The 13,974-nt window shown below is 36.2% G+C and overlaps 2 protein-coding genes across 4 annotated transcripts in view; one reads left to right on the top strand and one right to left on the bottom strand.

The window, feature by feature from the left end:
• Positions 1-13,974, bottom strand: part of LOC113050257 (RNA-binding protein Raly-like) — a 72,392-nt gene that overhangs the window by 26,817 nt on the left and 31,601 nt on the right. The window lies entirely within an intron of this gene.
• Positions 643-2,563, top strand: LOC113051166 (piggyBac transposable element-derived protein 3-like). Its single transcript, XM_026214757.1, has one exon. It carries the CDS (start codon positions 643-645, stop codon positions 2,476-2,478), a length of 1,836 nt encoding a protein of 611 aa, XP_026070542.1. The 3' UTR covers positions 2,479-2,563.

Genomic DNA, 13,974 nt, shown 5'->3' with positions numbered 1-13,974 from the left:
CATCCTTTGATGACGCAAATTCAGCGGGACTTTTAAAGGTAAGGCTATTTTGTTGACATATTATCATTTCAGATGAGTTGTTAAACAGAGTTATGTAACTTAATTTTACAAAAATAAGTACTATAAGGGTCAAATAATTTTTTCAAAACATGCTCTACCAAACGGTTGAGATGTCATTTTATAGTAGAGACCCTAGCTAATGTTGCTAAAATGAGCTAATGTTGATTAAATTAACTATTTACAATGAACAAAAGGTTTAGTGTTGTTAAAAATATTAATTTAATATTATTCAATTACATATTTGATAAAATATTTTATCAATATAATTTTTTTCACCATTTCTGTACTGTATATGGTAAATATCAAGAATAAAATTGAAGAATTAATACCAATTCTGGTGTTACTATTAATTTCCTAATTTAAAATTGATGAAAAATATTTTATCAGTATAATTTTTTCACCATTTCTGTACTGTATATGGTAAATATCAAGAATAAAATTGAAGAATTAATACCAATTCTGGTGTTACTATTAATTTCCTAATTTAAAATTGACTATGTTTGTGTATAACTATATGACTAGCATTGTAAGAGTACATGATTTGTAATACAAATTGTTTTCTTTATGTTTTCGACATGATAGATGGACGTCAAATCATTTTACAGTTCAAAACCACGCACTTTTCTGGCCCTAGTGCCAGAAAATCCTGAGGACTCAGATGCGGATCTGAGCGATGATGACCCTGTAGAGGATCCAGACTATCTGCCCACACCAGCAGAAGAGGCTTCGTTTGATTCAGTGGATGAGGAGGAGGTTGCCTCAAGTTCATCCTCTAAACCACCATCCAAAAAGAAGAGGAGAATGGGGAAGAACTCCCTGAAAACTGTTTCTTTGGCAGAGCTACAGGACACACCTGAACCATCACCCCCAGATGAAAAGGAAGGCAGAAGAAGATTGTGGCGGCATGAAGACATTGAGACATTCCAGGTTCCAGACTCAAGTTTTAACCACCCTGATGCTGTAAAGACACCCTTTCAGTATTTTAAAATGCTCTTCACAGATGAGATGATTACACATATCTCGGAGCAAACCAATCTCTACGCTGCCCAGGAGCTGGGAGATCCAATCAGCACCAGTCCTGAAGAGATCGAAAAATTCCTGGCAATGCTTCTCTTCATGGGTGTTTTCAGTTTCCCAGCCATCGATGACTACTGGTGCATTGAGTCACGGTTCGGTGTGATAGCCGATATTATGCCAAGGAGAAGATTCAAGCTGTTACGCCGGTACCTTCATTTTAATGACAATCAGCAGTGCGATGGCAGTCCAGACCGGTTCTACAAAATCCGCCCCCTTTTTGACATGCTTCGTCAGCAGTGTCTTCTGATCCCATCCACTTACCAGCACAGTGTGGATGAGGTCATGGTGGCGTATAAAGGCACAAGGGCTGGCTCTCTCCGCCAGTATATTGCCAACAAGCCAGACAAGTGGGGCTTTAAATTGTTCTGCCGGGCCAGCTCATCTGGCATCATTCATGACTTTCTGCTTTATCAGGGGGCATCCACATTCTTCAACGTTGCCCTAACTGAGCAGGAGGAGGCACTGCTTCTAGGGGCCAAACTTGTGACAACACTCTGCAAAACCATCACACTGCCGAGACTTTCAGTCGTCTTCTGTGATAACTTCTTCACCAGTTTCGACTTGGTCCAGAACCTGGAAGAGAACCTGGGCATCAGGTGCATTGGCACTGTCCGACCTAACCGCATGGGTGGAGCAACCTTAAAGACGGACAAAGAGCTGATGAAGGAAGGACGTGGAGCTTTTGACTTCATGTCTGCTGAAGGGCTGCTCGCAGTGAAATGGTTCGATAATAAATGTGTGAGCCTTCTTAGCAGTGCCAGTGGGATCACACCTCTTTCCTCTGTCAAACGGTGGAGCAAAGAGGCCAAAGCAAAGGTCAGTGTTGCGTGCCCTTCACTCATCCTTGCCTACAATCAGCATATGGGAGGCATTGATCTGTCTGATATGCTGGTGCACATGTACAAGACCCCGGCGAAATCCAGGCGATGGTACCTTCCGCTGTTTGGATACATCCTAGACCTCTGCATCTCAAATGCCTGGCTTGTCTACAAGCGGGACTGCAGCTTCCAGAAAGAAACACCGCTGACTCTCAAAAAGTTCCGACTGGCAGTTGCACACACTATGGCTCAAGTCAACAAGCCAGCATCCAAAGTTGGCCGACCTTCATCATCCTCTCCACCACAGATGTGGTCAAAGAAAAAGTCCAATACCCCAAGACCCTCCCACCCACAACCAGATGTACAGTATGATAATTTCGGACATTTGCCACTTCACTCAAACAAGCGGGGGCGATGCAACCTTTGTCCAAAGGGAGTGTCGAGATGGAAGTGCCAGAAATGTAATGTATTCCTGTGCATGAATGGAAAGATGGAATGCTTTGCAGCATACCATCGCAAATGAATGGCCAAAGGCAGCCCTTACTGCACAGTGGAGGCTTTCTTTTTCTCCCACTGACATTAAAAAAAAAAATCTAATCAAATCTTGTGTGAAGTTTTGCACCAGCACAAACACGCATGCACGCACGCACGCGCACACACACACACACACGCGCGCACACACACACACACGTCTGGTCAGCTATCCTTGTGGGGACTCTCCATAGGTGTAATGGTTTTTATACTGTACAGACCGTATTTTCTATCGTCCTTCACCAACCCTACACCTAAACCTAACCCTCACAGGAAACTTTCTGCATTTTTAGATTTTCAAGAAACTTCATTCTGTGTAATTTATCAGCTTGTTTACCCGTGGGGACCTCAATTTAGGTCCCCACCGAGACACAAGTCACCATGAGTCTGTGTGTATTCAGGTTTAAGTCCCCACCAGAATAGAAAAACAAGTACACACACACACACACACACACACACACACGATGTGTTTGGAGCCATCAATAGCAGTCATCAGATTTTTTATTAGCCAAGAACTTGCACTTAATATGACTTGTTCTGAATGTTGTTCTTTTATTATGAACAGACATCTCAACCGTTTGGTAGAGGACTGTATCTAAAATACTGTAGGGTCTCATAAAAAAAAAACTACTGAGTGTTGTTATTCTTATCATAATTGAATAGTAAATGCAAAGAAATAATTTTTCCTTTGCTTTTTTCATAGTGGGTACCTTAAAGGGTTAAGAGAGAAAATAGGGTCACATTTGACTTCATATTCACTTTAAAAAAATGATAGTTTTTTTTATATATTTGATCTCTCTCTCTCTCTCTCTCTCTCCCTCTTTATTTTATGAAGACCAAGCAAAGAAAATTAAAGGAATAAATTCAATGGAACATAATACATCAATAGGGTCTATACATGTATGTCTTCAACACTTCAAATTTGAGAATATTGCTTTTAACACATTTCCATTAGTTTCCATTCATTTCACACACACAAAAAAAACAAAACAAAAAAACACATGACTTAAAAATTATATAAATACTGTCTTGTTTTCCAGGCAAAAGTCTAAAGATTCCTAAATCAAGATACATTTACTTGAGAAACAAAATGATGAATGAGAAACTGATCAAAATTAAGTGAGTTTATGATTAAAACAACAAATATCTGTTAATAGGATCAGAAAACTCAACTTAATTCAACGTTAAAACAAGTTTTCATTCCCCATAGACAGATGTTAGTTCTCACTCATCTTAAAACTTCAATTCAATTTGTTCAACTCGCTTAGTTTAATTCAGTTTCTCAGGAAACAAGACATATGTTCAGTTTTCATCTCAAGAATTTGTATCTTGATTTAAAGCTGCGGTAGGTAACTTTTGATGCTCTAGTGGTTAATAAACAGAACTGCTTGCGTCTTGCAGAAGAACATCGTAGCCGGAACTACTTCTCTCTTTTTATGTCTATGAAGAATCACAAAGGTACTGGGTTACTCCGCTGCGGTACCCCCGAAGCAATCTAAAATAGTCCGAATATAAACACTTATTATAGGTGCACCCTAGTGATTCAGGACAGGCTAAAAACACGGTTTGGAAAATGGATTCATGGTGGACACTCACTTATTTTACACATTTTTCTACATTTTGAACACAAACAAAGTTACGGACCACAGCTCTGATTGGTTGTTTCTTACCGGGAGCAATGGAGTTTCTGCAAATGGCAATAGGACCACTGGGAGGAGCCAGAGGAGCTTGATTTTTTCACAGATTATCTGTCTCATATTCTACTGTCAGGACATAATGACAGGTTTAACAAATATGTAAAAAAATTATATTTTTACAAAAGTTACCTACTGCAGCTTTAAGGATGTTTCGATGTTTTCATTAAACAACAAAACAAAAAAATATTAAAAAATTGAAATATTTAAAATTTATTGCTGCGACTTGAGACTTTCTGCTCCGATTTGAGACCTTCATAGATGGACCTGTTAAGACTTTAAAGTTATTTTAAAGACCCACAGAAACACTGTATGGAACTGCTTATGGTTCCAGATATTTTCTCAAGCAGAACACCCTTAAAAATCTAACATTCTTTAAGATGAGTGAGAACTAACATCTGTCTATGGGGAATGAAAATCATATTTGTTTTCTTTATTTCCTCAAAATCAGGGATAATCACACTTAGAGGACATTGTTTTATGGTATTTGTGTTTGGATGAAATTAGCATATTCAAATTCAAACGCTAATCCTAGTATTTGCTGATGTAAATCCACATCAGATTAGTTGTGCTCATAAACTTTTCCTCCGCTGTAGTGCGTAATGAGCCATAGTAACACTTTAGTCAATTGAATTATCTTTACTGTCTAATAAACTATAAATGCTCTATGCAACAACAACACAGCACTCCCTGACATCATATTTTTTTTATAGATCAAATGAATCATTCATTATATAACCCTCTCTTCCCAAATTCAATTGAAGCTCCCTCGTCCAATGGTGAATACTGTTCCCGCCCGTCGACTCCTCCCGGTCTATTCATCATTGGCTGTTGTTGCTGCCCATCTCAATCACTTTGCTTTCCTTTTCTAGTTTGGGTATGATGAACGAGCTGGAGGGACTCTCATCTATCTGCTCGGCACCTCCATTTATCGCCGTGGCTGAAAAATAGATGGTGTATGAAGTGTAATTTGGTGCTGTAGCGAGGCTTCTGTCCCAGTGGATGTGTCGTGGGACTTTGATTAAATCCTTCTTATAGGAAATCAATACATTCTTCATTAGGCCTCTCCTTCTACAAGCCTGGGCCTTTTCCTTCTTATACATCTAACCCACACACACAGATGAGGGGATGAGGGGACAGAAGGGAAGAGTATATGAGAGGATGTAGGATGGTTGGAGGCTAAAGCGAGGAATGACAAGGAGAGGATAAGGAAAGACTAGTCTGAACCAATATTTAAGGGAAAAAATGGAAAATGTAAAGGAATATGGGTGAAAAAGTAGAAGGAATTACCATTCAGATAAGTGAAAGGGGCTGTTTTCCACTGAGACTGCATCATAAAGCATCTGTTTTATGCCAAAATCAAATGCATTCATTAATTATATACTACTTGGACAGTTTGGGTCAGTAAGACTTTTTTTTTTTAAAGAAAATATACTTTTATTCAGCAAGGGTCCATTCATTACAATGTAAAGCCATTATAATGCTATTAAAATTATGCCCTTTGACGTTTCTATTCATCAAAAAATCCTGAAAAAAGTATCACTGTGTCCACAAAAATATTAATGTTTTCAACATTGATAATAATACAAAATGTTTCTGGAGCAGCAAATCAGCATATCAGAATGATTTCTGAAGGATCATGTGTCACTGAAGACTGGAGTAATGATGCTGAAAATTCAGCTTCGCACACATAAATAAATTACATTTTAATAATATATTAAAATAGAAAACTGCTATTTTAAATTGTAATATTTTACAATTTTTACTGTATTTTTGATCAAATAAATGCAGCTTTGCTGAGCAGAAGAGAATAAATAAAACTACTTAAAACAGAATTGCTAAAATCTATTTAAATCTATGGATGGTGGGTATGACTAAAATCTTATGTCACAGTACATATTCATTTTATATCACAGTAACAGAAAGTATCACAAAATATAGTTTTTTAATGCAGCACATTCAACCAAACCTCTTTAATGTAATAACTTGTTCAGTACTTACAATAATAATGAATAACGAATAAAGTCAATTAAATAATCTACAAAAGAAGTCACTTTGACTTGATGGCCAACGATATAAGATTATTCATAACGATTGATATGCCTTGCATCTGAGCAAAAACAGCTTTGTATTGAGGTAAAAACGAAAGACTTGCATTAGTAAAACTATTATTATAAAATGTACATTTCAGACTCAATAATATATAAACACATAAACACATAAACACATAAATATATAATACATAAACACACATACATTCCAGTACAGCATAACTGGTACAGAAGAACATAGCACATTTTTTATTATTATAGAATATTTTACCATATATACTGTATTTACGTGCTGTGTATTTTTGTGCTTATAAGAGCACTGGGTTGTAAAATTACAAACACAAACAGTTGTCACAAACTATTGTGATTCATGGAGTTACATTTTTTTTGTGTGTACAAATGTGTACAACAAAAGTGTACAAATCTGTCAAAGGCACTATAAATAAAAAAGACTCTACACATGAACAACAAAACTTCACATGAAGAAGTGATGCTAACAACTGATTCCAGTTGAGTTCCAGTTGTGTAATTAGGAAGCTATCGCAGTCACTGTTTTGGATGAGTGCTAGAAAGCGAGTTTGAAGTCCCACCTGAGAGACACCTAATTCCCTTCATGCATGCCACACACCGAACGCTGCTCGACTCGAGTGGATTAAATAGAATCAGAAAAGATCAACAGTCGACATTGCAAATGCTAAATGGCTGGCTCACACAAGCTGTGCCGCTAGTCATGAATTTAGAGAGAGAAACAAAAATCACCTCTAATGACCAGCACTTGCCATATGGGTGGGACGAACACTACGGCACATGCTTTCGTCCAAACAGCCCAAAGCTTGTTCGCATAGCAGGCTCTGCAAGCCAAATGCCTCAAAAGCAGTGCACAAATGCTATATGTGGCCAAATTGACTAAGATCATCAGGTTAGCATTCTCTAAATGAGATCTTTCATCAGCACATTGCCTCTAAATGCACTAACGTATAAAAACATTACTGGCAATAAATAACACACAGAGTTTAAACTTAGCAGGTCGCACCATCCAGAATACTCTGAACTCTCTGGACAACTTAAATGAACGAAGTAAGCCAAAAGGCAAGAAACAGAACTCCTCCCCATTTCCAGCCATGGACTAAATATTTAATTTATCTCCCCCATGGTGATAGACTGTCTGGCCTGCGCTGGCCCAGCATAAGGCCGGCCTCTGCCAGAGCTATTTTAATGAGTTTGTGAGTGTTACCTGCTGTCAATTTCAATTTGAAGTGAAGAACTCCCCGGAGGCTAATTTGCTCTTGTAGGCAGAACGTTACTTCCAATTGGCAGCTAGCTACAGACGCTACATGCTTTGTAAGCACACATTTCTTTCTTTATTTCTCCATCAAACACACATGCTGCATCCCAATTCTCATACTGCATGTCCTATACAGTACAAACGTGAAGGTTATGTTGAGAATGTTTATGCAGTATGTAGTATGTATATGTAGTATGCACATTTTCTACACACATGGAACACCCAGGTGACTACATGTGCAAAATGTTACACTGGGTACTATATCCTATAATGCAGTGCACACAACTTGATCTTCCGTTTTCAGTTTGATATGCAATGTATATTTTGATTGTTCATGAGGTGTGCACCACGTATTTTCTTTGACTTTTTATGCAATATCAACAACAATAAATTAATTTACTCGGGTAAATTACATTAAAAGGATACTTCACCCCAAAAATTATATGACAAAATGTTTTTGTCATCATTTACTCACCCTCATGTTGTTCCAAACCTATATGACTTTTTTTCTATTGAAAAAAAATATTGGTAATAAAACAGCAAAGACATTAATAATGTTAAGATTTCTGTTAAAAATAAATGCTGTTTTTTTTTTTTACATTCTATTCATCAAAGAATCCTTAAATAATTCCACAAATATATTAAGCATCAAAAACATTTAACATTACATTTATTTCTAATAATAATAATAATAATAATATATATAAAACCAAATTGTAATAATAGTTCACAAAATTGTACTGTATTAATGTATTTTAATCAAACAATGCATCCATTGTGAGCATTGTGAGCCAAAAACATTTAAAAAAATCTTATCTACTACAAACAGTGTATAATATAAAATTAAATATTTCATATGGCATTCGAAGAACTTATACTTAGCAGTTATTAAACTTTTCCAATATTAAATTTCTGCAGAAATCTGCAATTTCCTCATCTCACTTTAGCATACTTTAAATTTGGAAAGTATGGATATTCAGAAGAAGAGCACATCTTTTCTTGATTCATTCTTGGACTGAGCTGTCAAAAGCTGACATGTGTTTATCCTCATTGCTGGTGAATCCATATTAAATGTAGTTATGACTCTCCTGTCCATAACTACTGCTCAAAACTACGTGTTTTCCTTTGAGAGAAGCATAGGCTACTTTTGGTGTGAATTATAAGAATGTGAATTAGGATGCAGCCATTCTAATGCTAATGCTTATCTCTCTTCCAAGCCTTGTCTATTTATCTCATCTTTCTTCTCATCCTTTCCCCTCTTTCTTTCTTTGGTTTGCTGAAGGTGAGGTTCATTATGTGCTCCCTGTCTCAAGGTTTTGTGGCTGACACTCAAGGTTTCTGCTAAGCTTAGTGGATCATCTATCAGAGCGAAGCTACATGCTTTCATAGCACAATGATCCAGAAACTTTTAGTCTTCAAATGATGTGAAGAGAGAGAGAGAAAAAGGGAGTAACACCTGAGATTACAGGATAATTTAATATACATTATGTCATCACTCACACTAATGTTGTGGCTTATTTCATCAGTGGAAAATAAAGGAAGATAATCAGAAGAATGTTGGTAACCAGACAGTTAAGGTTCCTAATGATTTCCATTGTAAGGGGAAAAAATAGTAAGTCAATAGGAACCAAAACCAAGTGCTTACCAGCATTCTTCAAACTATATTCTACAGGTGATAGAAATTCATACAGGTTTAGGGTGTGTAAATTATATTAATTATTGGGTGATCTATACCAAATATTGAGCTTGTTAAAACAAGGAGGTGGATGATACCTCAAAAAAGATTCCATTAGCATTCGCATTCATCTCAACAGGACCAGCAGAAGGACCCCAGAATTATGTGATCTGAGTGACAACACTGACTGACAGCATTGAGTGTACCTTTGTCTGTTTGATTGACACCTGTCACATCACCTTGCTCAGACCCGTCACGGCTATTCATTACAAGATCCCAGACGTGCATACAAAATGCATTTCAGATCTCAATCACCGCCGTCACGATACCACCTCTTCATTTAATCACACACTCGCATATTTATTAAATTAATAGATTGTTAATGGACCGTTAAATTAAACTGTATCCTATTTTTTGCTTTACAATAAACGTCTTTAATTCATCCCTCCTCTCCTGTGTCTCTGCCGGTGCCTTTACAGTCAGATACTCTCTCGGGCTGTTGTCAGAATAAAGAGGCATTCTGCGCACTTCTCTTTGATGTCTGTGACCCGAAGAGAGGAGAGAAGAGAAGACGGCAAAATACTTAAAAGACATTGCTCTGGGAGAAGGAGGAAGAGGGAGCAGGCAGGGAGGAGACAAAGAGCAGGAGAGACATAAGGTACGAGGAAGTAAGAAGAGGAGAGGTACAAAGAAACGTTTGCTCTGTCTCTGCGCTCCTGAGCCTCAGAAGAATGAAAAGAAACTTTAACCCACATTAACAAAGAACTGTGATTTAAAAAGTATACAGTCACAATAAGAAAGTAAAAAGCTGAGGAAAGACAAGCAGCAAAGAACTGCCATGGCGTTATGGGCTTCTGGAAAAAATGTTTTGGATCCAAACTAAATTTTTATGAGTTGAGTATTCATAGAAGAATTGTTAGAAGAAATTTCACCCCATGGCATTTTTAGAAAAGTGTAAAAAGCACTATATGATTAAGATTTAAACTTAAGATTTTAATTGAAAGTGTGGATGAATACAGAAATTATATCACCCCAAAATATATTTATATATATATATATATATATATATATATATATATATATATATATATATATATATTATTTTTTTTTTTTTACTGCCAATTAATTAAAATGGAAACGTAATATAAAAATGTATGTTTTGTGAAAGTCTACCAGCCCTACAGACTCCCTACTTTCAAGGAAAATAAATTAAAATAAAAGTGAGTGTTAAGTGCTGATAAAAATTAATGATAAAATGTCTTCGCATTTGGCATGTTAAATGGTTGTATGTAGATGTCTGATATAAATGTCCTTCTTGCGTGTGGTTTATGTTTTATGGCACTGCAGATGGTGGTTGTTCAAGTACAGACTCTATTAATTCATTACTAATTTAAAGAACATGTTTTGCCTCATAGACAGTTCAGATCACAACAGATCAGAATGAAAAAAAAATTACGTTTGCACTCTTTTCGACACATGTTGAATGCAGATGTTCTTTAATAGAGTAAAAACATAATTACATTTACCCTTAAGCTTTGGCATTAGACAGTGTTATTAACACTTACAGCATCAGCAGTGATCAATTAGAGCAAACATGATGATCGGAGGGCTCGATGAACTCACTAATCACCTCTGTCAATACACTGACCTTGCTTAATCACAAAAGGAAATCCATATTGTTTAGCTACTGTTTTAAAATGCACCACATTTGCTCACAATAATTCAGAGTCAGTGCATCAGAATCCTTGCTTCAAAAGTTCATGGCTAAATTCGGGTGCAAAACCACATGAATGATTATCCACTCAATTATCTTTCTCTCTGTTTGAACTCTGATCCACCCGCAATATGAAATAACAGGGTATACATAATACACAGAGCAAAAGCTGCGGCGGTTGTTTAGAGAGGAGGAGCGATAGAAATGGTTCAAGTCAAGCGAGTCTGATTGCAACACTGCGTTGATTTGGTTGCGGTGCCATACGGCCATAATGGCGCGGTCATTCTGATAGCTTGCAAATCATTGCTATAATTACTTCTCGCCTAATCCAGATGAAGATCCTTATTTCAGATTAATTATCTCAATCACAGCATATCAGAGTCAGATGAACCCACGGCGCCGGAACGTGAATCGATGTGCGATGACATTGAAAGGGCAGCGACGTCTGAGACATTCTGATAATTATGCACGGACAGGGATCCGATGACAAAACAAATCAAATAGGTTCATCTCTGAAGTGGAACCGGTGTTGGGATCATGCAAATGTTTTGTGGGATTGTGACAAGAAAATGGGTTGAAATCACACGTTTGTTGAACAGAAAATTCACACTTTCCGTCCACTCACAGTTAACCATTACCTTCCTATTTAACTTGGTAACATTTTGTGAATTTATATTCAAAGCATGTTTTTGAATATGAACCACATTTTTGGTCCTTGGAGGGACATAAGTCCCTTATTCATATCACATGTTTATGTACACCTGTGATTTTTTGCAGAATCCTAATGAGCTGTTTGAAGTGTTAAACTATCAAACTGTGTAGTTGCGCCTTCCCTAGTCACTTCTTGGCCTCAGCAATATGTTAATGAAACTAAACACATTTAATAATTAACACAGAACAGATTTTCACCATATTAAATCCATATTTCAACTTTAAAAATTAGGGCACATTGTATTTTACCTTACAGTAGCATGTGATCAAACATGGCTCGAATGGCAAAAAAGGAAGGTGATCCTCGGCCATTTTTAATAAAACATCACCCTGGTCGTCCTCTACACGGCCATCAATGCACTAATTCAGTCTCTAATAATTATATAAGTTAATTAATGTCAAGCAACGCAATCATTTTCCTAGTATGTAACCTTACAGAATGGAAAAATATTGACTAATTGCAGTCAACATAATTTTTTTTCCTTGATTCAAGAATCAATCATTTATAGTGGTATTCTGTATCCAGTGTTCTGGGCAATGGCTACAGTTTTTCCAAATCAAAGGCTGACAGCCAGCAGTCTGTGAGGTTCTGGAAATGCTGGCAGAAGATGCCGAGGAACACCAGGGCATCCGAGGGAACTGCTCTGTTCGTGCTTTACATTATAGATTTGCAGTACAGCACCAACTCATGCAACCTGCAGCAATTTTCTGATGAATTCCCAACGGTTTGCTGCACTGACAATGCTGTTGATTGGAAAAAATGTGATGCACAAATTTTCACTGCAAATACAGTGATAGTTGCAGTATTTCCATCAAAAATACAGTAATATGGTAAAATATTATTACAGTTTAAAAGGACTGTTTTCTATGTAAGCTTGTTTTAAAAAGATAATTGTGACATTTTAACTCTCAATTCTGACTTTTTTCAATGAGAATATAAACTGACAATTCTGAGAAAAAAGTCAGAATTATTAGATGTAAATTTCAGAATTTGTCTAAAAAATGAATAATTATAAGTTTAATGTCACAATTCTGACTTTTTCACTGAATTTCACGTTAATACATCACAGTTCTTAGTTATATAATCACAATTATGAGAAAAAAGTCAGAACTTCAAAATATAACTTTATATAACCTTTTGTAATATAAATAAAACAAAATATAAAGAATCGTGAGATTTAACTTGCAAATCTGAGAAATAAAACCTGAATTTTTAATTTATATCTAATTCTGGGTTTGTTTCTCACAATTCTGAAATGTATATCTCGCAAATTTTACTTTTTTTTTCTCATAGCAACACCCTAGCAATCTTCCATTCCACAATAAACTTATAGTGAAATTTCCACCACTCAGATTTTCTTTATAAAATGTCACACTGAAACATCAGACACACCGCTCCAGCTCGTCCCTTGTACCAAATGTTTCCTCTTTAGCTTTGTAATCTCAGATCTGTCCAGGACTGAGTGGGCTGAGATCTAGACATCTTTAGAGGCAGAATGTGCCCTCTGCATGTTGAACATTAGGCCAACATTCACTCTACAAACAGATGCATGAGACTGAGGGGCTAAGAAACACCCCGTGGTATTCATTAGTCAGGAGCGGATCCTGCTGCACTGTACACCAGCGCTCAGGGTAAGCCAATGCTAATGCAGCAGGACCTTCCAGGATATGTGGCATGTGGTCAGATCGGGCGAATAACATCCCCCTCCTACCACATTCTCCTCCTCCTCTCCTTGCCCTTCAACTTAGGACCAGCCATGAAATCCTGTCTACATGCTAACCCTTGTGCTATGAGAAATCTAGATTGTATGAAAATTTTAATTGTATTGAATTTTTTTTTATAAAATAAAAAATATAAAAATAATAAACAATAAAAAAATCAGAATAAAAATTGTGTAAAATATAAATATCTATCTAGTCAAGTCTATTTTTAAAATACATTAAAATACAACAGACAAAGTTGTACAAGTGTTGTACAATAAAATAAAAGCAATGGTATTAGTGGAAAATAAATAAATAAGTAAATAAATAAATAATTATATTATATACATATATAATTATATTATATACATATTTTTAAATGGAAATATTAAATAAATATTTTTTAAAATCAGCAATGGTAATAATAACAATAATTTTTCAAAAAAAATTGATAAAATAAACAAAATTAACAATAACATTAAAAAAGTAGTATCATTAGAAAATATCCAGATCTAATCTATAAAAGGAGCTAATGTTTGCATGACTACCGTCAAATTGTTGACATATCCAGGTGAAAATGTGAAACGAAGAGTCTGATTTAACCTGCCAATTGTCTCTCAGGGGAGTAGAGAAGTCAAGAGAGCAGAGAGTAGAAAG

Source organism: Carassius auratus, chromosome 31 (genome assembly GCF_003368295.1).
Source record: "Carassius auratus strain Wakin chromosome 31, ASM336829v1, whole genome shotgun sequence".
NCBI lineage: Eukaryota > Metazoa > Chordata > Actinopteri > Cypriniformes > Cyprinidae > Carassius > Carassius auratus.
The sequence above is the reverse complement of the archived record's forward strand: the minus strand, read 5'-3'. Positions and strand labels throughout refer to the sequence as shown.